Below are 26,329 nucleotides of genomic sequence, written 5' to 3'. Positions count from 1 at the left end.
AAGGGAGCATCCAGCAATTTAGCTTTAACATGATCTGGCAAAGATTGCTCCTTAAGCCAAGCATGCCTTCTAAGTACAGACCCAGTGACAGTAGCCCTGCCAGATGCCTCTAGTGTATCAAAACCACATTGCAAGGTATGTTTTCCAACTTGTTCAGCAAAATGCCTTAAATCCTGTAAATCCTTATTTTCAGCACCGTCAGGAATCAACATCATTTTCTGTTTAAGCAATCCAATGACATGCTGCTGATACTTTAACATATGAAACTGGCAGTTTAAGGCCCTAATGGCCAAGGTTGCAGAAGTGTATACCTTCTTACGCCATCTATCCAGCGCCCTGGAATCTCTATCAGAGGGGGTAGGATTTTTGGCAGTAGTAGCCTTAATGCCCTTGGGTCCCTGTGAAATGGTCTCAGGATCCGCAGTAGGATTTTTAAAAAGGAACTTGTGAGAGTCAGGAACCCTGTAATATCTGTCAGGTTTTCTGGGAGCAGGAGGTAAAGAATCAGGGGCCAAACTAGATTCTGAAAAGGCATCATCAACTATGTCCTGTACAGGGGGGATAGCTAAATGCCTGTGTTAGGGCAGGAGTAAGAAATCCCTAAGCCTGTTTTTAGAATCAGTAATCCTGGCTTTCCCAGCGGAAATGGTCCCTAAGAGCATGTAAAGTTTCACCAAAAGAGAAATCCTCTAGAGGGGAAGCAGAGGGAATAGATCCTCTGCATCGGAATCCTCATAGGTAGATAAGGGTAAATCCAAATCATCAGAGGATACAGAAATTTCAGAAGTATCATAGGTAAATTCAGTCTTAGGTCTCTTAGAGGGGGAAGGTTGGCTTCCCCTGATTAAAGTAATAAGGTCTTCAGCCATTCTTATAATTTGTTTTTTAGGCATAGAGGCCTGACCATGTGGTCTGGGCTTCGTTTTCTTAGGCATGGTTCGAATTTTAGGCCTTGAAGAAAAAGATGGCATTGGTTTAATATGCAAGTCAGTAGGCCTGAATACACCCTCAGAAGCCAGTGCCTGCACAGTGGCTCCGGTCACATCCATGGTAGAGACGTCCGCAGGTTCCACAGTTGAAGCATCTCGCGGCATACTCCGGACTCCGAATGGGTCTCAGTAGAGGCCTGCGAATCTGACGTAGCGGATGTCAAGGGCTGCGGAAGCACCTCACTGTGTACCGGCGAACTGGCGACTAGCTTAGGAGAAGCGTCATCAGCAGCTTTGGACCTAGGCGGCCTGTCTCTGTCTTTATCTTTGTGTTTTTTTGGAATGTCGGTAGTTGGATTGCTTACTGAAGACATATCTGGATAATTGAACCAAGTACCAAAATATTTAGAGGCGTAACTATACTGACGCCATATAGTTCGCTGCTTAAATAAGGCACAAAACTGACAGTGAGGTACTTTGTGGTCAGGGCCTAGGCAAGGAATACAGTACGAATGAAAATCTTTACGAGGTATTTGCTTTCCACAAGAAATGCAATTATTAACTTTTACTGACATCAGTTTAGAACAAGAAAAAGTTTCCCCAATGGGGTACTTGGCTTTAGTTGAAGACTTTGGTTCTGAAACTCAATAATGAAAATTTCAGGAGTTGGCTGACCGGCACTTGCGAACTGCTTCTGCTTTGGGCACGGGAAGAAAGATGAATGTAATGGCGTCAGCTGCATGCTTTATACCCCGGACTACCTGACGTCATCGAAGATGAGACAGCAACCAACGCAGGACCCAAGACTTTGATAATCAGGCCGATTGAGGGCTAGTGCAAGCAGATAACACAAATATGATGACTGCAACAGTGAAATACGAAGAACATCACAAATGCAGCAAATGTCTCTTTAAGGTCAAACCACAGTTGTTTCAGAAATGCTCCATTCAGCACACTGTAGTCAAATAGCACAAAGTGGCTGTGGCAGTGTGTTTCAGAAGAATGCCAAAGAAGTTGAAAAGTAAGTTATATAAACTGGTGGTGCAACCAGAGCTTTGGTATGGGACACAAACATGTGCAGTGAAGGCAGAGCAGCTGAGGAAGCTTAAGGAGATGGAGATGAAGTGCCTGAGATTGGTAAAAGGATATACACTGTGGGACAAAGAAATGAGGACATCAGCATAGAAGTCATGGTAGCTCCAGTTACAGTGGTCAATGATAACGATTGTCATATGTGCAGGAAAGCAGTAGATGATTTGGTAAAGTAGATTTGGCAGACACAGGAAAAAAACTCATCGCCCAAACCCCTTCATCTGCCAAACCTCTGCTTACACTTATCAAGGGGATGCATGGCTAGGCTTAAAAAGGCCCTTGTGGTCATTAGCCTAGTAAACACCTATGAACCCATAAGATAAAGAGGACACAAAGGTATCCAGCCGAAAAAATGGATGGATTGCATGTCAGAAGACCCAGAAAGGCAGGAATGACTGTGTAAGAAGGAAGAATGTGGTTATGAATAGAGACAAGTGGTGATAGTTGAAGCAATACCCTGATCCCATTCATAAATGAAAAAGGGATTGTGACAATGATCTTATTGCTCATCTGCAAGCTGCAAGCTACAAGCCAATAATCATCTTTTATTCAGTGTAATTGCTGTAGGTTTCTTAATTCTTCATCTGTTTACCTCCACTGCAGCTCACTCCTCAAGGAAGGCCAAAGTTTACATCTCCTAACTGGGGCCATAGGTTTGGTCATTCCTCAAACTTTCTGATCTCAAATACAGAACCTGCTATCAGAATCAATTGGCTACATTTTATCTCTGGCAGGGGCTTCATACACACAGTGAAGGCTGAATTTTTATCCCCCTTTAGATGTTGACAGGTGGTACAATAACACCACTTTTATCCCAAAAAGTCCAATGTTCGAGACAAAGTAATACTTCTAGGCAAACCTCTCAACCTCTTAGTGCAACAGTTTTGGACAAACCAAAAATAGTGGTGGGGACTAAGGCTCAATATCAAGAAAAGATTCAAAATATTGCTCTTATAAACTCAGAAAGATGCTAGAATAACAGGTTTTGTGTTTGCATGCAATTTCCAAAGGAAGAGAAGTCTGAAACTCACTTGTCTGTCATTATTTAGTGACTTAAATCCACAATGAATTGCCAGAAGAAGAAACACACTAACAATATGAGGTAAACATCTGGACAGCTGAGAGATGTACTTCCAGGCTTCAATAACAAAATGTTTCCCCTGTGCACCAAATACTAAATTACTTCACAATAATAGGGCAAGATACTGACAGATGCCAAGTCCTTTGTGCCATATGATGCCCTGCAATACTCAAAACTGTTTTCTTGTTTTCAAGCCAGGGTTGTCAGCATAAGAGTTTCAACTGTTGCATCAGTAGGTCAGGCCCCTAATGTATTTCATGTCCTATCTCATGATCTCATCAGAACAATGAAGGACAATAGTACTATTTTACCCATTGGCGTTCAGGCTTTGTGTCAGTTTTCCTTTGGTCTTTCAAATATTATGTTATTCATCCATTTTGTAAATATGACAACACATTTTTTCTTGGACAGCAGCAATAATTTTATTAATTTAAATACACCTGTAAGACTAAGAACTTGTATCCTCATTTTCTGTTAAAATGTCTTGCAAAGCACTGCAGAAACAGAAAGCAACAGAAAACTTAGTCCACACTGTTACACAAAAAGTTAGCATTATCACTCAATACTTAAGTCTGCTGGACTGTACACTACTTGCTTTATTGCCACTGCCCACTCCTACCTCTCTATGGATTGTGACATTTATTTTCAGTACCATGCTTGCTCCAACTTGCAATTCCCAGTGGATTTTCTTTCAGAATCTTGAACAACAAACAGGTCAGAGAGTCAAATGAGTGGTCCCATGGCATGTTCCCACACACTTTATATTTAACTCTTTTGATTAAATGAAATATAAGCATACAACCATTTGTCTATGTAGAGGCATAAACTAATACTTGTTTGACAGCAAGTAACTTTTCTAAGGTATTACCCAACCACTGTGCCTCCATGTCCCTACTAAGTACGAAGAAACACCAGATATTTAGTCATCTATTCATCTATCATCTCACCAGTCGCAATGCAAAGCAAGCCTGCTTCCCAAGCCTTGTTAGGCTGTAGTTTTACAAAATAATTTCTGTAACAAACTGTAAACAGACGTGGTAAGGGTAACAAAAAGGTTCTTACATTTAATTTGTCCAGTGGTTGTCCCAATGAGTAGATAACATAAGATTGCAGGTGGTCTGTGTACTTCTGTTTTGCTTCTTTTCTTTCTGCTTCCAAGCAAGAGATTTTTAGTCGAGAAAGTGTTGCAAAAATGTGATGGAAATTCTCCATCATAACCACGTCCCTTGGCGTCTTCTGACTCTCATTCGCTACCTTCTCAACTGAAACAATAACAATGAACATTAATATTAAAGTTTCAAGAAAACATATCAGCAAAAGGAGAGAAACGGGTCAAAGGATGTATGGAAATAAATATTAGATGGTATACCAAAGTGGAAAGTTTTCCATGATAACTAAAGCATTTATACAGCAGCACCTACCCCCTAACAACTAGCAAATAATGTAAACATCTGCACAAAATGTAAGCATTACTCACATGTAGCAATAAAAATAATGCTGTGATATTTAGTTTCTGCAGAGGACATTTCTTCCAGTCATGATATCCTATTTGTTCATGCCAGAGTAGTAAAAAGCAGCCACAGTGACGGCAAAATGGTGATATTATCCTCTGTAATTCTAAAATAAATCATGAACATGACAATACTTCAAACCCTAAATGCTTACTTGCTCTGTAACATATTGTATTAGATGATCTTGCTGAAAACTGGTGCAAAATTACAAAAATCCTGGATACCACCTCTAAATAGACCAGTAGCAGTAGCTCCCTCTATTGAGAGTAGAGGAATTTAGCACAGTAACCCTAACATTAGTCTGACAACATGCTCTACAAAATGATACATTGGAGACTGCTTTTTTTGAATGGAAAGCAAAAAGGTAATCAAGACATACTATTCAGAAAATATAAGGCCTCATCTGAAACCTGTGGATCTTTCAAAGATATCACACTTACTGCAGAATGGTCATGCCACCAACCCTGATAGAAGACAACATGTCCTATTTGAAAACATTTGGAAATGGTCTCCTGGGAAATTGCTGCCAATTTTGTACCTGTCCTCACTTATACTTTAAAGGGGGCACTGTTTTACAAAAATGTGCACATTGATTATCTAGTGGAATTCTTACAGATGTACACTGCAAGAACCTGTCTAAATGCTGAAAAGAAGACAGCAGGTGCACTTGTTCAAGCCTGAATGAATACAGGCGATTATGTGTCTTGTAACTGAATATTGTTTACTTACACTGCACAACTACATAAACAACGTTTTTATTGCACAGCTCACAAAGGGAGGTTACAGCTATAAGCAAAAGCTAAACATGTGTGGTTTCCTCTGATGATTTTATGTCAATTAACATAGAAATTAACCATTTTAACATCTGGCAAATGAAGTTTGTTCTCTTGTGTGCACAGCACACTCAATCCCAGAGCATTCAACATGGGGGAGGGGTGAAAATGAGCTGCAGGCACATAAAGAGGAACAGAAACATCTAAGGTACCCATCCACATCCATATCCACCAGTACAAAATTTTAAAAATTCTCCACTCGACTCCACACTATAGCCAGTCTGAAAAGCTATACCCTCATAGCATCTTCCCAGTCAGCAGTGGCTACCACTCTGGGATTGTTAATTTATGGTCAGCTTGGAAAAAAAAACATTTCACATGTACAGCACTTGGGTGTCCCCATAGGAGTATTGGTTTTAGAGCAACAACCTCTCCCCACGCAGTTGTGGTGATGGCCACCATGGTTTAAGTATCTCTAATCCTTTTCCTGGGGGCGATGAATACTGCTTAATGGCACACACAACTTCAACAATCTCAATGGAATATAAAATATCCTTAATTAATCTTTTGTAAGTTTTTATCAACCTGTTTTTTTTTTAAACTAAGCTAACAAACTCTATTACTTTGTCCCAAAATGTAGGTCTCAGTGGATAAGGTCCCCTTCCAGACCCAGCATCACTGTTCCACTTGAAACTCGCTTCCCCTCCATGCAACACCAAGGTCCCCCAATTGCTCCCCTGTGAGCAGATACTACTTGACAGTAATTAAATGGATGTGGGTGAAAGCTTCTGGGAATTAGAAAAATGTTTCTCCCCTCTTTGATTTGGGCTGTCATCCAGTCTTGAAAGTAAATTGTTGGTGGGTATCAACCTACTTTTTAAAACTAGGCTAACAAGTTTTAACCAATGGAGCTGGAAACAGCCAAAAAGGGATGAACTACATCCAGTAAAAAGTAGTCATATAAATTACTACTGGCACTAACAGTAGAACCTACTATCTTTTTTTGTTTCATGTTTTTCTGTACTTATCAAAATTTTTTACTGTGAATTTATTGTACTTGTATAATTTGTATTGTAGAGCTTTTCTCCTCGGGACTCTGCTGAAAAAGGGTGCAAGCTCAGTCAGACTATCCTGGTCAACAAGTGTCAAATAAACAAATAAATAAATAAAATAAATAAACCTCATACACCCACTCCCTCTTACGGCAGAGTAATAGAGCCACTCAACTTGCAGACTATAACCTCTTTGTTTTTTCAGACAACATCCCACTGTTAGCCTTAACAAACAGGATATTTTGTGGATTTCATTCTATCCATGAAATAAAGCTAGACTTTTTTACTATTGTTTCCCTTTACATTCCCAAGTCCATGGGCTTTCTAAAGTACTAGGGACACCCATTTTTCAAGGCATCCCCTGTATGTGATTCTGACCTGGAGCTTCCATCATCATTTCTACGCAACAACAGCCGGGATTCTGACTAATAATTCTGATTTATTTTTTTCACCTTTTTTTTCATTTTTTTATATATTTACCTAACCCACTGAAATTCCCACCAGAGCAAAGGAGAGATCCCTAACATGCCTGTCCCAAAAAAAAAAAAGACACCACACTGCACACAAGGCATCTAGCACTTGACCAAGTAAAATGAATATATAGTATCTGAAAGGTTATTTGCTCCCCACTAAACTTTTGAATGAAGAACTGCAAAACAGGGCCCTTCAGCTGGACACTTACAGCTTGTACCTCAGTAACGGGCAAGTTCCCATCTAAACAGCTACCATTATGCTCCTCATGGACATAAAGCCACTATCAAACTCCAGTCCTCCCACCACACAACCACTATCAATATTCCCATGTTTGGGCATGCTACTATTGCGACTACAATAATTTCACTAAACAACCCTGTCTTTACTTATGGATCCCCAGTTATTTAAGGTGAACTGGATGTTTTTAGGAGACACTTTTTGAAAACATAATAAAACAAGCTCCCAATATGATCCCCTCCAGGTCTACTGGTGGACCCTTTAGAGGCAGATCTGACAAAGCCATTAGTGACAGCACAACAGAAACAACCACAACATTAACTGGTATCACTGGCAAAACATTTCCTATGTGTGCTAATAAATTTTTATATTATAGGGACTATCTTTGTTAAGAATAGAGCGACTGGATTATAATGCAACCCAAGCTTAAAGACTTAAAGACAAACATTCTCTGTGAGAGGCAGACCTTAGGGTGAAGCCCTAAACACACCCCTGGAACTCCATCTCCCTCCTTCCAGGGAGAACATGCACAGGGGTGGGCCGGACCAGAGGAACACCACATTTTTAAGTATATGACATTTTGTAAAACTCCATAATCAAATCAAACTAATGCAGCACTCATCTGCCTCAACAATAACAAAGAACTTGATACTTTACTGGAAAGGCTCACCATACTCTGCTACAGTTTCCTGCGAGTGAAAGGTTAGTTTGCTTTTTATTTGTTGTATTTTGTATTACTTTATTGCCTTTTGTATTTTGTATACTGTGGTTTCTTTTCTTTACACTGTGCTTTACTTGTATTCTGCTTTTAACTGCATATTAAAACTTGAAAGGAGACCACAGCTCTGTCTCTTGTGAGTAAGAATTTTTCCCACCCTCCTACTCAGTTACTGTTGTGTTCTTAAACACCACTGTCTTTCTAGTTGCTTGCCCCTTACGTTAATTTGACCATATATCTCATTTCCTCTCTGTTTTTATTGGCTGGTGTGAGTAAGCACAACATTACCATTTTCTGAAATCACTCTCCTTAAACTATTTAAATTTACTGGCCATTCTACTGTATTCCATAGTACCAGAATACAAATGTGACCACCACCTTTCAATCTATCTTCCTGTTTTAAAAATAGTGACTCTCCCTAAAACTTAACGTTTTAGACAGGTAAAGGTTAAGTTACCTACTTTCACATCTAACTCCCCTTAAGCACCTACTGCAAGACCACCAGTTATTGGAGAGCCCACATTCTGCCTCTCAGTAGTCATCTTGGGATTAGTGCTTCTGTTTTCTCCTGGTAAGAGAAGGAGTGCGGTTACATTATTTCCTGGAGACTGCTGATCACCACAAAGCTTAATAACTGCTTTATAGGTGACAGCTTGGAATCTGTGCTTATATTCTGATCCTGGTGAGAGTAGGAGCAGAGTGCATAGATTCCTGACTCATTCTGGTTGGAGAGTGAGTGTCAGTGCTTAACATACCTGATTGGTCTGGTTGCTATTCGAGGCATCTACCAGAAAAAGGCTGCAAGCCTGAAGACCCTTGCATCATCTGGGGCAAGACTGTAGATCGCCAAACAGGCTGTGGCCTGCTTCTCTTCTTGGGATTGGTGCTAACATTTTGCTTCTGGTGAGAGAAGAAACAAAGGAGTATTGTATCCCAACAGAGTAAAGCTCTGCTGAGACCAGCATTAGTAGTAGCCAGGCAGTAGCCATTCATGCAACTCCTCTTTTCATCATTCTTGGCAAGCTAATTCTTTATTTTTCAGTAAGTACTGCTTGATTTCTTTCTAACTTCAGAAAATCTGCCTAAATACTTCATCCTTAAATTTTCAGGGTCTATGTATTAGTTTCCCCTCAAGTGTTTAGCAGTGCTCTGTACAGACTCAGACACCTTGGGTGACATTTTTCCTGTAAAAGGAATATATAAGAAAATAGCTCAAGTACTTAGTAATAATGACCATCCCTTCTGGCATGTCTAAAGGTCAGTTCCCTGTGCTTTCTCCTATTAACCTGGTGAACTTGGGCAATCTGAGGCAGTGTAGCAACTGCCTCATGTACACAGACAACCCTCTCCTCTTACCTCCTAAAACTCAGACTTGTGAGAGATGCACTTATATATCCAAATTGGAAGCCATGCCCTCTAGCTGGTCAAGAGGAGGTCAACACCTGCACCACACCACATGCAACACAAAGCCCTCCAGAACACCCACTATCACAGCTCTCACATAAAAACACAAACCATGCACCCACCTTCGCAGATGCTCTCAACAGAAATCTACCCAAACAGCACAGACCTCCAAGGCAGAAACGCCCTAAACCACCACAACACAGCACAAACCACAAGACACATAGCTCACTTACACAGTGTGCCCCTCAACCTAAACCCCCTAAGGCAAAACAGCTTGCCCAATACACTAATCATAGGTGACTCGATAGTGAGGCACACTGATGTCCCACTCACGAGATTGAATAAGGAGAAGGTAACAGTCAGCTGTCCATCAGATTTCAGAATCCAGAACCAGAGTACCGACACCGTACAAAACTGTTGTAAATTAACAAGGACTAACAGGCAACCAGGAGATGACCACCAACAGACAAAAACAGGATACAACCCAACAAAGTTCAATGAAGCAATGTCGACTCCAAGGGTGAAATCAAATGCAATTCCATTTATTGTGACAAACGAATATTACCTAGGTTTCGTTCGAAAACGAACTTCTTCAGATAACTACCCTGAATGAAGCACGCTCCTTAAATACAATGCTTTACACTCAATTACATCAATTGCCAACAATTAATCGTGCTAATTTTCCAATTAACTCTAGTTTAAAATTAAAATTTTAAAAAATAGCTAATCTCCTCTTATTGTATACGCAATATGACATCATAACACACTACAAAACATGAATTTGAATACTGATCAAATTGTATCACTAAACCCTATTTATAACATATAATGTATATAATATATATAAACATAAATATATATAAATGTTGTTATATATAACTGCTAAAATACATAGTATGAATATGAATTTAACATTACAATATTGTAACATGTGTATATGTATGTATATCAATTAATATTAATATTGTGATGTATATGATCTTACTTTTCTACTTAATTTCATATAAAAAATCTATTATTGTTAAAAACCGACCCTGTGCATGAGAAATAATAATGATGAAAATGATGAAAAATAATAAATAAAAAATAATAATAAAAAATAAAAAATAATAATGATAATAACAATGAAAAAATGAAAAAATATATGTTCATATTACATTCACACTGAACCACATGACATGTATATGTATAATAAATAAAGGCCCCTATCTCAAAAATAAACTTATTTCCCTTTTATCCTATTATTTTGTAATATCGGCTTGATGGTACAGCATTCATTCAAGCCCGGTCTATTATATGCATCTAAAAATATCTGCCATTTCAGCTCATTAATATCTAAATCATATTGAGTAGTTCTACCTTGTATGTCATATACTGAATGTTGGATGACACAAAATTTAAATTTGTGTCTATCATTACCTTGTATGTGTCTAGCAAGGGCATTAGTTGTTTTTAAATGTTGGATATCTAAAAGATGTTCCTTCACTCTATCCCTAAAGTGTCGACCAGTCTTCCCAACATAAAACGCATTGCAATCCTGGCATAATGCAAGGTATACTACATTTGATGTGTAACAATTATAATGGCCTCTGATCTTAATGTTACAAGAATTCACAACTAGATTACTGTTTGTGCAATAAATGTGAGGGCACACAGAACATCGTCCACATTTGAAATTACCATCTGGTCTATGTGAAGTTCCTATTTTGTTCATAATGTCCCTTTCAAAAATATTTTTAAATGACAAATCTTTTTTATACACAAATTTCACGTCACCCTGAAAAAGATGTCCCAATTTCTTATCCTTACACAAGATTTCCCAGTTCCTCTCAATAATGTGTTTAATGACTTCGAAACAGTCATTAAATACAGATATATATAGGGGAATATCATCTAACATAGGTTTAGCCATAATCTTGCTGTTGTTATTCCCTTGAATTAAAAAATCTGAACACAATATGGCTTGGTATGTCCCTACTTGTCTTTTGTGTACAACCTCATTGTATATTTTTGTACATAACTGTTTAGGATAACCTCTATTTTGGAATAAGTTTGACATGTAGACCAATTCCTTTATAAATTCCCCTTCACTCACCATTCTGGCTGCCCTGACCATTTGTCCTTTGACAATGGCTTTTTTCTGGTGGTCAGGGTGCCAGCTATTATAGTGCAAGTAGGAATTAGAGAACGTTGGTTTCCTATATATGTTTGATTTTATCCGACCCTGCTGTTTGTCATAGGATAACCTAACGTCCAAATAAGTAATTTCTTCCTGATTGATTTCATAGGTAAATTTTAAAAATCTTACAGTATTATTAATGTACAACAAAAATGAATCCAATGCCTTTTCATCTTCATCCCAAACTACAAATATGTCATCAAGATATCTTGTGTATATTTTGATATGTTTGTAGTATTCCGTTTTAAAGATATAATTATATTCCCAATAACTCATGATCAAATTGGCGTACATGGGGGCACAAGCTGCCCCCATTGCCACGCCATTGACTTGTTGGTAATAATTACCTTCATAATATAGAAAATTATTTTGTAACACGATATCCATTAAGTTGACTAGTGTATTTGTCCTTTCTTGATCATAAACACTAGTCTCATATAATTGTTCTTCCAACCATATCAGACCAATATCTTGAGGTATGGTTGTAAACAAGTTACATACATCCACAGTAACAAATGAATAACCTTCTTCCTAGGTAATATTCGTTTGTCACAATAAATGGAATTGCATTTGATTTTACCCTTGGAGTCGACATTGCTTCATTGAACTTTGTTGGGTTGTATCCTGTTTTTGTCTGTTGGTGGTCATCTCCTGGTTGCCTGTTAGTCCTCGTTAATTTACAACAGATTTCAGAATCCGACACATAACACATGCACTCAGGTCACTTCACAACAAGTACAAGTATGACTCTGTCACTGTCCATGTGGATGTGAATGACCTGAGACGCACCTCCATGGAGTACATGAAAAGAGACATAGAGGAACTCTCGGATTATGTGGCACAGGCAGGTATGACCCTAATAGTGTGGTTACATTATTTCCTGGAGACTGCTGATCACCACACTGCTTTATAGGTGACATCTGTGCTCATATTCTGATCCTGGTGAGAGTAGGAACAGAGTGCATAGATTCCTGACTCATTCTGGTTGGAGAGTGAGTGTCAGTGCTTAACATACCTGATTGGTCTGGTTGCTATTCGAGGCATCTACCAGAAAAAGGCTGCAAGCCTGCAGACCCTTGCATCATCTGGGGCAAGACTGTAGATCGCCAAACAGGCTGTGGCCTGCTTCTCTTCTTGGGATTGGTGCTAACATTTTGCTTCTGGTGAGAGAAGAAACAAAAGAGTATTGTATCCCAACAGAGTGAAGCTGTGCTGAGACCAGCATTAGTAGTAGCCAGGCAGTAGCCATTCATGCAACTCCTCTTTTCATCATTCTTGGCAAGCTAATTCTTTATTTTTCAATAAGTACTGCTTGATTTCTTTCTAACTTCAGAATATCTGCCTAAATACTTCATCTTTAAATTTTCAGGGTCTATGTATTAGTTTCCCCTCAAGTGTTTGGCAGTGCTCTGTACAGACTCAGACACCTTGCGTGACATTTTTCCTGTAAAAGGAATATATAAGGAAACAACTCAAGTACTTAGTAAAAATGACCATCCCTTCTGGCATGTCTAAAGGTCAGTTCCCTGTGCTTTCTCCTATTAACCTGGTGAACTTGGGCATCCTGAGGCAATGTAGCAACTGCCTCATGTACATAGACAACCCTCTCCTCTTACCTCCTAAAACTCAGACTTGTGAGAGATCCACTTATATATCCAAATTGGAAGCCATGCACTCTAGCTGGTCAAGAGGAGGTCAACACCTGCACCACACCACATGCAACACAAAGCTCTCCAAAACACCCACCATCACAGCTCTCACATAAAAACACAAACCATGCACCCACCTTCGTGGATGCTCTCAACAGAAATCTACCCAAACAGCACAGACCTCCAAGGCAGAAACACCCTAAACCACCACAACACAGCACAAACCACATGACACATAGCTCACTTACACAGTGTGCCCCTCATCCTAAGCCCCCTAAGGCAAAACAGCTTTCCCAATACATAATCATAGGTGACTCGATAGTGAGGCACACTGATGTCCCACTCACGAGATTGAATAAGGAGAAGGTAACAGTCAGCTGTCCATCAGATGTCAGAATCCGACACATAACACATGCACTCAGGTCACTTCACAACAAGTACAAGTATGACTCTGTCACTGTCCATGTGGGTGTGAATGACCTGAGACGCACCTCCATGGAGTACATGAAAAGAGACATGGGGGAACTCTCGGATTATGTGGCACAGGCAGGTATGACCCTAGCCATGAGCAGCATCCAACCACCGCCCAGAATGATACTGCAGTACAAGCAGAAAATAACTGACTTCAACAATTGGCTACGTTTCTGGTGTCATTCTAAGGGGATCCAGTACCTTTCTGCTTGGGATGACATGATTGACAGACCTCGATGGTTTGCCAGAGATGGCCTGCATTTCTCACCCCTGGTTCCAGATACTGGGTAAGGCTCTTGCCAACCCTATAGTGCCTTTTTAGGCGATGTTCCAAAGACCAAATTACCAAAACAGCTATAAATAAATGCAGTCTGAGGTCATGCTGCTCAATGCTTGAAGTCTAAATCTCAAGATGCACTTGCCCGAAGCACTCCTCAAAATGGAGAACATCGACATTTCTGCTGTGACGAAGACCTGGTTTAAAGCAGCACAAAAGCACCCCTACATTACCAGGCTATAATTCATTCCACATCTTTCAGCCGGAGAACATGCACTAAAGCTCCAAAGGCAGTGGTGCCTCCATATTCGTAAAGGATATGCAGACCTCCAGACTAGTAGCCCAGCATAACACATCTGAGGTACTTCACGTGCAACTAACATTGAGCAAGACGACGATTCAGGTCATAGCCTGCTACAGGCCCCCAACCATGTCACAAGACTCTCACTCCACCTTCCTAAGCACCCTGGAAAGTATTAGGGCCCAACCCAACACTCTCATACTTGGTGACTTCAACTACCCCAACATCAATTGGGAAAACTACTCATGCATCAGTACACTGGCCCAACGCTTCCTGGAATTCATCATTTCCAATGCCCTGAACTAGCTCATTCTTACCCCCACTAGAGAAAGCAACATCCTTGACCTGGTTATTACTAACATGGGCAACCATTGCTCTACACCAGTAATCGATTCCTCCCTGGTTAGATTCAATGACAAACTAATCACCATGGAAATCCACATCGCACCCACACCCTCTGCAAAGGTAACCGCCATGAAAAACTTCTCCAAAGCTGACTTTGAGCTCCTAAAAATAGAGGTGGCTAACTTCACGGCACCCATGTCAATGGAAAATAGATGCATGACTGCCAAATTATACACCAATGCACTGTAGGAACACGTACATAAATACATGGAGCTAGCCATACCCAACAGAACCAAGACGCTCTCCTCCAAAAAAGGAAGCCAATCTGGTGGTCCCCTGCCATTAATAAACTCTACAACAGAAGGAAGAAACTGTTGCAGAAAAAGGTGAAGTCCCAAGACAGGAAAAACTCCCTTATTAGCCTCAACAAAAAGTTGAGATCCCTCATCAAAACCTCTAAAGCCAGCTATGAAGGCAGAATTGCTGCAGACACTAAAAACAACCACAAAGCCTTCTATAGTTATATCAACAATCTCCACGGCAACACCCAGGTTTGCCTTGAGTTACTGCAAAATGGTAACTCCTATACTGAGCCAACATACTGGCTGACAGATTCAGTGTCAACTTTACCCCTTTACCCCCCCCCCCCCAAAGGACCAATCACAATACCAGGCACCCAGCACTACTGCAGCACAGGTTAAAGCTGCATTGTCCAAGGCCAAGAACACAGCTGCCATGGGACCAGACAATATCCCTGGATGTGTTCTACATGAACTACAAAGTGAACTGGCACCACATCTGTGTGTCCTGTTCAATCACAGCCTCAACTCAGGCTTTGTCCCTACTGAATGGCACACTACTACAGTCATCCCTCTACAGAAAGGGGGAGCAACTACAGACCCTGGGATTTATCGCCCCATTAGCCTGACGAGTCTGATATGTAAGGCTATGGAGCACATCATTAAGGACCTAATTAACAAGGATATAGGGAATCTCCAAACTCTAGATCCCAAGCAATTTGGTTTTGAGAAAGGTATAACATGCTTGCTCAACCTGGTTGACTTCTTTAAGTCAGTCACCAGAGCTGTGGATGAGGGCAAGGCAGTTCATACAGCCTACCTCGATCTGGCCAAGGCTTTTGATACCATTCCCCACTCAGCAATTATTGATAAACTCAGCAAACTAGGCATCAATCCCTATATCACTAGGTGGGTTGTAAATTGGCTCACAGATAGAACCCACCGTTTGAAAGTAACGGACTCCAAGTCAGACTGCCGACCAGTCACGAGTGAAGTCCCACAGGGATCAGTCCTGGGTCCTCTCCTGTTTGGCATCTACTTCTCAGAAGTCCAGGCCAACATGGAGGGAATCTGGCTGACCAAGTCTGCCGATGATTGCAAGCTGGGAGCCATTATTAACTCCCCAAGTGATGTAGACATCCTACAGAAAGGCCTCACTGAGACCAATGACTGGTGTCAAAACCATGGCCTTAAGCTTAATGCCAAAAAATGCGTTAGCATCCCCTTTGGGAAAAACTCAGTTCTCACTAATTACCACATTGATGGGAGACCACTGAACACTGAAGGCATTATAAGAGATCTGGGGACACAGGTTGACCGCAACCTCTCCTTCGACCACCACATTGCCACTGTGGTCAGAAAGTCCTTCTATGTGGCACATCTCATTACCAATGGTTTTGCATCCAGGAAGAAAGAGGTCATCATCTCTCTCTACTCTTCCCTCATTTGTCAACCATCGAGTATAATGCCCCATTTGGTATGTACCTCACTAGACACATGCAACAGCTGGAAAGGCCACAAAAGTATCTCACGAAGAGGATCCTAGGCCTCAAACACATGTCATACATGGACAGACTCAAAAACCTCCAGCTATTTTCTGTCTCATATCATCTACTAAGAGGCGATCTCTGCTTGACTTATAAAGCCATGTCTGACCCAGCTCTGTTAGAAATGCTACATCTAATGAAATCCCAATCCCTCCCCACCACATGGTTCAGAGACCTCAACCTCATTACCATAATCAACAGAACATGCTGGAGGGACAGGTTCATAACCCAGAGACTGCCCATGCTCTGGAATAGACATCCCATACATGTCAAGCAAAGCACCTCACTGGCCACCTTCAAGAGAAATCTTGATGATTGGATGGGAAACAGAAAGTTCACCACGGGGATCACTCCAGTGGCTCTACTTGATAGAGGCACTGGGAATTAACGTCGGGCGGCACAATGCCAGTGCACTTCCATGGGCTAGGCTTGTAAAGGCTCCAGGGCCATTAGCCTAGTACACACCTATGAACCTATATAAAGAAACAGCCACCTGACATTTTTGATTACATTGCTTTTAACTTCTTCAACCTCCTACAGACAGCAGGCGCAACTAGGCCTGGAGACTCTACCCAAAGGGGGACAAACAACATTGGATGACCCACAGTGAAGGAAGTAGGCATTTGTCAGCCTGACACCAACTGCATTTCCTCTCCTCCACCCTAAAGCTCAGACCACAGGGAAAACATGGCAAATAGAAACTCACAGAGAAGTTATCCAGACCACTGATGGTTTGACACAAACTACAGAGATCCTAATGGTGGGTGTAGTGCTTTGATCTTTCACAAACAGTGGGAAATACATGTAAGTTAAGTTTGTCAATGGAAGGAGATCTGCACTGAAGTCACTGTGTTCAGCATGGGGAGGAGCACAAGGTAAGGCTTTGTCCAGCCAGTGAGGGATTGGCTGGGTCAAAGGCTGAAGAGGAGCTCGATGGTCAAATATGGGAAGGACCTCCCTCCCAAAAAGCAGCAAACTAATGGACTACTGAAGTGCATGTGAGAAATGAGAAACCACTTTCTGAGTTAAAAAGTACTTGATCCCAAGTGACCCTTTTCCCCATGAAAGGAAAAATATTCTTTGTTCAAACACAGGGTCTGCAACATACTAATGCTCCTGGTACAGGCGATCATTAGCAGACATTTTTTCAAATTCAGTAATTTCTACTTTTTGAAAACAATAATTTCAAGAAAGAAGATATTAGCATGACAATGTAGATTTTTAAGTTTAAACTAAGGCCATTTATGTTCTGAGAAGCTTCTGGCATTATTATTATTATTATTATTATTATTATTATCGATCTGTTCACCAGGTAATCCCACTGGGAACAACTGTCTCTTTTAAGGCGTGACCCAAAAGCGTTGTCTGGTTTAGTGACTTGCTCAGAGTCACAAAAGGACAAATGAAGGTGGAAGGAATCAAAGCTTGTATCCTGGGTACAGGAAACACCAAAACTCTTTAGACCATATTGATAAAATGGGGTATCCAACAGACACGGAGAAACAAGCAGACTATAAGAGACACCCCCTGAGAGAGTAAATAATTAAATCTATAACCGTTTCTTTTTGTGTACAAGCCACTTTAAGAGGGTAAGATCACCATGCAAGAAATTCAGAAGCAAGGACCATGTCCACTGACTGAGCTATGAGTGACTGCCTTCAGAATGTCCAAGCATACAGCCCCAGAGAAAAGTACAGCTGCATGTGGGACTCAATGTAACATCAGACTGAATCTTTTTCTTACCCTCACAGTTATACGTAATTAATGACTATAAGAAATCTAGTCCACTGGCCTGAATTGTTACACCAGTACAAGGGTGGAGCCAGTTATGTACTTCACAGAATACACTTTTTAGGATAATTTACTTTATGCAACAAGATGCGCTAGAATTTAAATAAAAAAAAAAAAAAAACACTCTCACAACATTACCAAGTTTGTTTTTTTTTTTTTTGCAGGTTTTATTGTCACCTTTAATAATCGCTGCACATCCTCAGAAAAAAAGGGATAAAAAAACCTAATATCCAAACAGACCGAGATGAATCAGAAATTTATTTCCTGTTTGAGCAAGTCCACTCACTAAGGAAGTTCTTGGTAATTGCCTCAGGCCAGCTGCATGAGGTGAACCAGTGTGGTTTGGGCCATGAGGAAGTCACCAATAACATCTTTGGTGAGTCCTTCCTGATCTTCTGAAGAATTTTGGAAATGAGAAGGAAAGATGGGGAAGCATAAAGAAACATTTCCATCCAGGGGATTGAACAGGTATCTGTCTTTCAGGCCTTTTTGTAAGGTGTCTTGGTACAGAACTGTTTTAGTTGCTTGTTCAGATGAGGTAAACAACCGGGGGATTTCCCACTGATAGACTATCTGCAGGGAGCCTTCAAAGTATAGTAACCACTCGTGAAGGTCTGTTCTGGATGTGCTGAAATAGTCTGCTGCTGTGTTTTGCTCACATGGAATGTAAGTTGCCTGAAGAAATAAGTTGTACTAAATTAAGTCCCAGGCAATCATGGCCAGACTACAAAGGGGGGTATGATCTTGCTCCTCCCTGCTTGTTTATGCATAGCATCACAGTGGTGCTGCTGGTCATCAAAGCTGAAAGAGAAGAGCTCTCAAGCTATTTATTAGGTTCATAGGTTAGTACTAAGCTAACTGCCCTTGCGAGCCATTTTAAGCCTAGTCAATTATCCCTCATGAGACTCAAACCCTGCACCTTGTGTTTGTAAGGCAAACACCTTAACCATTAGGTCATCCTCCCAACCCCTATATTATAAGACTCATCATCTCTTTCTACTTGACATGTTTGCACCTGTGCTGTGGTTCCCAGATTCCCTGCACCTTGACACTTTGGGAAACAGCAACCCAAGCAAAGTCTAAGGCATCTATGGTCACTGCCCAGGAGACAGGAAGGACAGAAAGGGACCTCTAGGTTGCATGCAGCTTGACTGGCCTATCAAAGAAGTTTTTTTTTTTTTTAACAAAACTGAGAAGTAGAATGGGAAGGACAGAGGGTGAAAGTGTTGGGACTAAACTGATTTGAGAAGCCACTGGATAAGGCATCATAAGGATATAAGAAGTCACATAACCTAAAACCTTTTGAAAGTGTTGGGACTAATCTGATTTGAGAAGCCACTGGATAAGGCATCATAAGGATATATGAAGTCACATAACCTAAAACTTTCTGAAATTCTTTTGCAATGGCCACTGTATGTACAAGTGTTGACATGTTAGCATTTGTTCTAGAGGAAAGAATGTAGTCTTCAGAAAGGTCTCTAAAAGGCACCCAAGAAATACCAGTCTGTGAGTAGGAATTAGGGATGATATCTTTTTTTGAGGTTCGGAATGTAACCTAGGTTGTTGAAAAGAATCATGGCATAGTGTAAAATTGTTAGTGTCTGAACTGGCTGAGGCTGACATCAGGCAATCATCCAGATGAATGAATATATGTGTATACCTTTTAACCTGCAATGATCTATCAGAAGAGCAGAGCATTTGACAAGGACTTCATGGGTGGAAGAAAGTCAGTTTGTACCAAATGGCTTCCTACAATTACATGATCCCTTCAGCTCATCAACTGAACAGCAAAACTTCCCCCCAAAAAATATAAATCAAGTGCCGTTCCATATTGGCATTTTGATACAGAAAAAAAATGTATGCAACACTTGGAGCTGTTGCTTGTACCCTAACACCCTGTAGCTGGGGTGACTGCCTCATTTGCCCACCCTTGCTATGCTAATGGCCTTCTAATAACTGTTCTAGTTACAGCTGCTCTTGAGACACCATTCACTTCATCACAGTCATATTTAGTTGTGTGTTCAGCCATCTGATTTGTGGAGTCAAGCATGTTTATAATGTTATAGTTCAAATCAGTTAGGAAGATTGGCTAGAATTTGTCCCATGTTACTCAAAATAGATAAAAGTAACTTGGACACAGAAGGATAGCTAGGGTGGGGAGAAGGCGGCAACTGCCACAGGTGTAAGGCATTAGGGGGTGCAATCGCTTGGTAGTGTAGTACCATCATTTATTTCTGTACTGGAATTTCTGAATGCCCATTATGGAAATTAATATTTCTGATACTGCTTGCTTCAGCACTTCATGTGTGATACAACACACAGCAAGCAGTCTGCTACAGTGTTTAAAAGCAGAGGACACTCCTTTTTTTTTTTTTTTTTGCTCAGAGTTCAGGACTGCATAAGTACTCCTTAGGAGATAAGCGACAGATTGGGGAGCAAACTTTTTTTTTTTTTGCTCCTCAACTTAGAATTGATGGGCGTCAGACTGGGGACTGACACTGGGTGCTAGATGAGCCAGCTACAGCTCTGCTTGGAGATATGGGTTTGGCAGTTAATGGCTGTAAAGGCTAGGTTTTAGCTCTTGTAATTTAAGTAGGAATGAATCGGAGCTAGCCAGAACATTTACATATTACTTCTATTCAAAAGGTGCAAGGGTGCTAAACCAGGAGTGACTTTGTTGTTTCCTGACCATTTATCCAGATTATGTTTGACTAGAGTAAGGAAAGTATTATGCGTTATGTGGAGAGGAAGACAATTCCAAAGAAGATGTATTCTCTGTGATACGTATCTATCCCTCAAACATGTCCTGTTTATGCTGCAAAAGAGATTAAGATATCTTGCCTGGCTGCTAATGCCACTGCTGGACTTGCAGATGTGCAGTAAATCTGAGAGGACAGGATCTGTCAAAGCTCTGTACGTGAAGCAGAGATTGCCCCTCTGGTCTGTGTAGTTTTTATGATTTAAGCCACATATTTTCTTGGTAAGAAAGCACTGTGGATTTTCAGGTTGTGACAAATGTTTAGACAGGTATAAACCGAGGGGGTCTTTACACTCCAAGTGCTGAAAAGAATGGAATGATCTCATATATGGATCCAGATACCATAACCTTACTAATAAGCTGTGCAATGAAAAAGGACTTTCTTATAACAGTGGATACATGATGAACGAAGGACAGATTGCTGTATACACAGATTCCCAGGTCCTAACAGTCAAATAAAATGTTCAGGTGTGTTGCGGATGTGATAGCTACAGGGGATATCATTCTCATCAAAGAAGAATATTATACATTTTTTGGCATTTAGTTTAAACCATGGTTGTGACACCAGCTATTTCTTTGGAAAAGGCCCTCTTTCAGAATTTTGGCGTCCTCTGCAGAGTTTATGATAGCAAGTGCAAACTTGGTCAACCATAAGCCCTTAACATTAGCTTTGACCTCTGAGAAGTATATGCCAAGGGGGAGTGACTCAATGAGTGAACCATGGGGTACACATCTCGTCACAGGTCTTTTGGAGGAGGAGGAGAAAGAGGAAGAAGAGTTGCTTACTCTAATTTCCTGGGTTCTATTTGTAATCTAGTTTGCTATCCAATGTGTTACATAGGGATTAACATTTACCTGGAAGGGTTTGTCAACAATACCACCGTGTGGAATGGTATTGATCACCTTTGCAAGAGTACCGATTTTCTCTTATCCATGGCTTCATTTCTCTTCTCAAAGTCATCAACCAGGTTTAACAAGCAGGACATGCCCTTGACAAAAGTGAACTAGCTTGCACCAAGAGTCTGTAGATTATTTATGTCCTTATTTATCAATTCCAAAATGGTACTCTCCATAGCCTTACAGATGAGGCTGGCCAGATTTATGGGTTTATAATTACATGAGTCTGTCGATACCTCACCATTGTGCAAAGGAATGACTGCTACTGTTCTACATACATCTGGCACAAAGCCTGTTTGGAGAATGATGTTGAATAGCTTCTTCACTGGATGTCACAAGTCCTGTTTCAGGCTGGCCATCAGGCAGCCTGGTATGTTATCCATCCTACAGAAGTAGGGTTTTTGGCCTTAGAAAGTGCTTTGAGGACTTGTTTTTGGAGATCTGAATGGGGAGGTGGGTTGCAGATGTGGCAATATAAGGGAAGAAGTTAGAGTTAAATTTATCCACTAGTAGACTGCCTATGTCCTTAGGGTCTGAGTAAGTGAAATAATTTACGATGAGCTATCTGCAGTGCTAGCCATCATTTCTGAAGTTTCTAACATAGTTAAGGAAGACTTTATGTTTATTTGTTGCTTCAGTGGCTTTTTTTTTACATCATATCTAGCTTTGTTTGATTCGAACAGGGACCAGAGTTCCTTGTTAAGTTTACTAACAACATTTTTGACATCTTGAGAGTTACATTTACTGAAGTATGCAATGAATTTTTTATCTTTTACTATAGAGCCTGTCTACATTTGGTTTCCATAACAGGGATTTGTAGAGCCTGATTACATTTGGTTTCCATAACAGGGATTTATTTTAAAATTTGGCATTGTATTCACTTTGGGGCAGGAGACAGATGCATCACATGTGCACAGAGTCTGTCGGTAAATTATTCCACATATGCAGTGGGGTCATCAGGTTGTAGGGGATAATGAATTTAACAAAGTTGGCTTCATTTTTAGTAGATTAGCCTCTAAATAAGCTCTGAATATCAAGTCATTTGAAGTTGCCTCTAACTTCAGTCTTAAGGAGAATGTGACTAATCTATGGCTTGATTTGACCAAGGAGCAAATCACAACTGGTGCAGAACAGAGCTGCCCCACACTGGTGGAGAACAATTCCATTAATTCTCCCCCTAGCTGGGGTATAGATTAACTGGTCCAGAAAGTTTATATGTATGAAGTCCAGAAATCTCTGACCATACATATTAGGGGAGGTACAAGTCTTCCAGCTGATGGAGGGTACCTGAAGCCTCCTAGAAGAATGTTGTTTGGTCTAACACATAGAAACTCTATACTAGTCAGGTAGGAGGTATGGGTCATGGGGGACATAGTGGGAGTCCTACAGTTACAATGATGTGATGAAAGGGGTTTGTTAATGGTAAGTTGGATGAGGAGTTGTTCCAGGTCATTATCCTGTCTAACAAACTTGGAGGTGACATTTTGTTTTACGAATTCAGAGACTAGTGCCGTTAGTGTCATTACCTAGTGCAGTGGGCCTGTATGTGTGGGAGGTGTTAAATCCCTGCACTGATGGGGTCATCTCAATGCTCTTGAACTGGGTCTCCATGATGATATGTATATTGATGCAAACTGGTATAAGCAGTGCCTGTAGGGAGTAAACTTTTTTTGTTGTGGCACTCGGCAGCAAATGAGCAGGAATAACTTTATGTTATCCAAATTATGTTTTGTTAAACTGGAAGCTTTTGAACACTGACACTGCCTAAAATAGGCATTATAGAAGTGGGCAAGGTTTAGCCAGTATGCAAAAGCCTTGTGGAGACAGGTGCAGGCCATCCCTGGAAAAGTAGTTAGAAATGTCTGCCATCACCTCCCAAGTTTATATATATCTTGGATCCTCCATGAATGACAACACAAGCTAAGTCAATTACTGAAGTCAATAATCTTTCATTTCTTATCGCAGCATAATTCCTGGTACTGATAAAATGCTGCTCAAGGCTAGGTTCATACCTGACTCAGTTACATATTCCTAGAACTCCATCAAGTCTCTCTTCAAATAGTCCAGGCATGTGTGCCTCAAGTCATTTGCTCCTATGTGTACTATGGCTATGTCACATTTGAAGGACTTGAGCACTTACGATGCAGGAGTTTCTGGCAACCGATAGGCAACTAACTGTGACTCTCTCCTTACTCAGCCTGGTGAGTGGTGCATCAACGTGTCTCACTAGGGAGTTATCTATGAACAGGGTGTTGGACTGTATGGAGGTTTTCCTTATAGGCTTTTGAGTTGAGACACTGAGTTTTAGATGCATATTTCATGGTGGGTGCTGACTGAATCAAGTGTTTGCGAGACTGCTGAGGGTACCTGCTTCTTATGTTACATTTAGGAGGCTTCTGTGATTTACGTAGGTTACTCTTAAGCACCTCAGCATTAGTGGGTCTATGTGTTTTGTCTGTATTGTATGTGACAGGTCTAGTGTGGTACTGTGTTACTGACAAACTGTTTGCTATTTGCAGTGGCTTTATGTGAGAGCTTTGCCTCCAATAACATTGCCTAACTAGATAACTACATCTTTCACACACTGTGTCAGTTTAAATAGTAGGTGGTTGCCAGTAAACATGTCTCAGTTTGCCCATTTCAATCAGACTAGCTAGAGAAACAGTTGGAAAGTACAAACCCATGTTTCCAGATGCTTACTAACGTGGGCTGAAGGGGGCAGCACCTATGAGGGTTGGAGTTAATTATCAGAGATGCTACCTGTCTGGTATTGGAAACAGTAAGGTCTGTACATAGCTAAGAATTAATGACCTGGACCAGAACACCAAAGGTGGAGGTGTGTCAATATTCATTAAGGATATCCACACCTCCAGGCTCGTTGCTCAGCATAATGCATCCGAGGATATCCAAGTGCAACTAACTCTGGGCAAAACTGCAATCCAAATTGTAGCTTGCTACAGATCCCCCACCATGCCCAAGGATTCCCACTCCTCTTTTCTTGATATACTGGAAAATATTAGGGTTCAACCAAACACCCTAATAATGAGAGATTTCAACTACACCACCATTAACTGGGAAAACTACTCATGTAACAACTCCTTCACTCAACGCTTTCTGGAATTCATAAATTACAATGCCCTGGATCAACTTATCCACACCCCCACCAGGGGCAACAATATCCTAGACCAAGTCATTACCAACATGAGTGACCGGTGTTCCGCACCTGAAGTCCTCATTGGTCAAATCTGACCATAAGCTAATCACCCTAGATATCCACATCCCGCCCCCACCCCCCATTAAGGAAACCACAGTAAAAAATTTCTCCAAAGCCAACTTCATTCTTAAGACAGAAGTGGCGAACGTCATGACACCCATGCAGATGGACAATACAGTTACGACTGCTGAATCCTCCACAAATGCACTCTATAACCATTTATACGAGTGCATGGATCGTGCTATCCCAAACAGAACCAAAATGCAATCCTCCAAAAAAAGGAAGCCAATCTGGTGGTCCCCTGCCATAAACAAACTCTACAACAGAAAGAAGAAACTGTTGCAAGAGAGAGTAAAATCCCATGAGTGGAGGAGCTCCCTGGTCAGCCTCAGTTAGAAGCTGAGATCCCTTATAAGATCCTCCAAAGCTAGCTACGAAAACAAAATCACCACTGAATCTAGGGACAACCACAAAGCATTCTATAGCTATGTCAAGAATCTCAATGGCAACACCCAGATCTGCTCTGAGTTACAGCACAAAGGCATGAAAAGTACAGAACCCACTGATATTGTCAACATCCTGGCAGATAGGTTCCGTGCTAACTTTACCCCACTCTCACCCCCTAAAGGGCCCATATCTATACTGGAAGAATGCAGAGCACCTGTAATCACAACTACGCAGGTAAAACCTGCACTCTCTAAAGCCAAAAACACAGCATCCATAGGACCGGACAACATCCCAGGCTGCATTTTACACGAACTTGAGAACAAACTGGCTCCCCACCTAAGCACCCTGTTCAATCATAGCCTCACATCAGGCTTTGTGCTCACTGAATGGCGCACAGCAACAGTTATTCCACTCCACAAAGGTGGAGCCACCACTGATCCCGGGAACTATCGCTCTATTAGCCTGGCGAGCCTGGTCTGTAAGGCCATAGAACGTATCATCATGGAACCCGTAAACAAAGACATTGGTAACCTCCAAACTCTGGACCCCACCCAGTTCGGGTTTGTGAAAGGCAGGTCATGCCTCCTGACCCTGATCGACTTCTTTGAGGCAGTCACCAAAGCCGCAGACGAGGGTAAGGTGGTTCACACAGCCTATCCTGACCTCGCCAATGCTTTCAACACCATTTCCCATTCTGGAATGATAGCTAAACTCACTAAACTAGGTATAAATCCCTACGTCACAAGATGGGTTGCCAACTGGCTCACTGACAGAACCCACACTGTAAAAGTTGCAGACTCCAAATCTGACTTCAAACCAGTGATAAGTGGAGTACCACAGGGTTCAGTCCTGGGACTTTTCCTGTTTGGTATCTACTTCTCTG

General features: G+C 41.1%; 1 protein-coding gene across 1 annotated transcript in view; it reads right to left on the bottom strand.

Annotated features, from left to right (window-relative positions):
* The window catches only part of EXOC1 (exocyst complex component 1), a 1,123,278-nt gene that overhangs the window by 79,863 nt on the left and 1,017,086 nt on the right, over positions 1–26,329 (bottom strand). Inside the window, exon 17 of the mRNA XM_044062479.1 lies at positions 4,165–4,364. Within this exon, the coding sequence (XP_043918414.1) occupies positions 4,165–4,364 (200 nt within the window). The remainder of the gene's footprint in view (positions 1–4,164; positions 4,365–26,329) is intronic.

This window comes from Protopterus annectens, chromosome 2.part1 (assembly GCF_019279795.1).
Source record: "Protopterus annectens isolate FY-2018-M chromosome 2.part1, PAN1.0, whole genome shotgun sequence".
Classification (NCBI taxonomy): Eukaryota; Metazoa; Chordata; order Ceratodontiformes; family Protopteridae; genus Protopterus; species Protopterus annectens.
The sequence above is the reverse complement of the archived record's forward strand: the minus strand, read 5'-3'. Positions and strand labels throughout refer to the sequence as shown.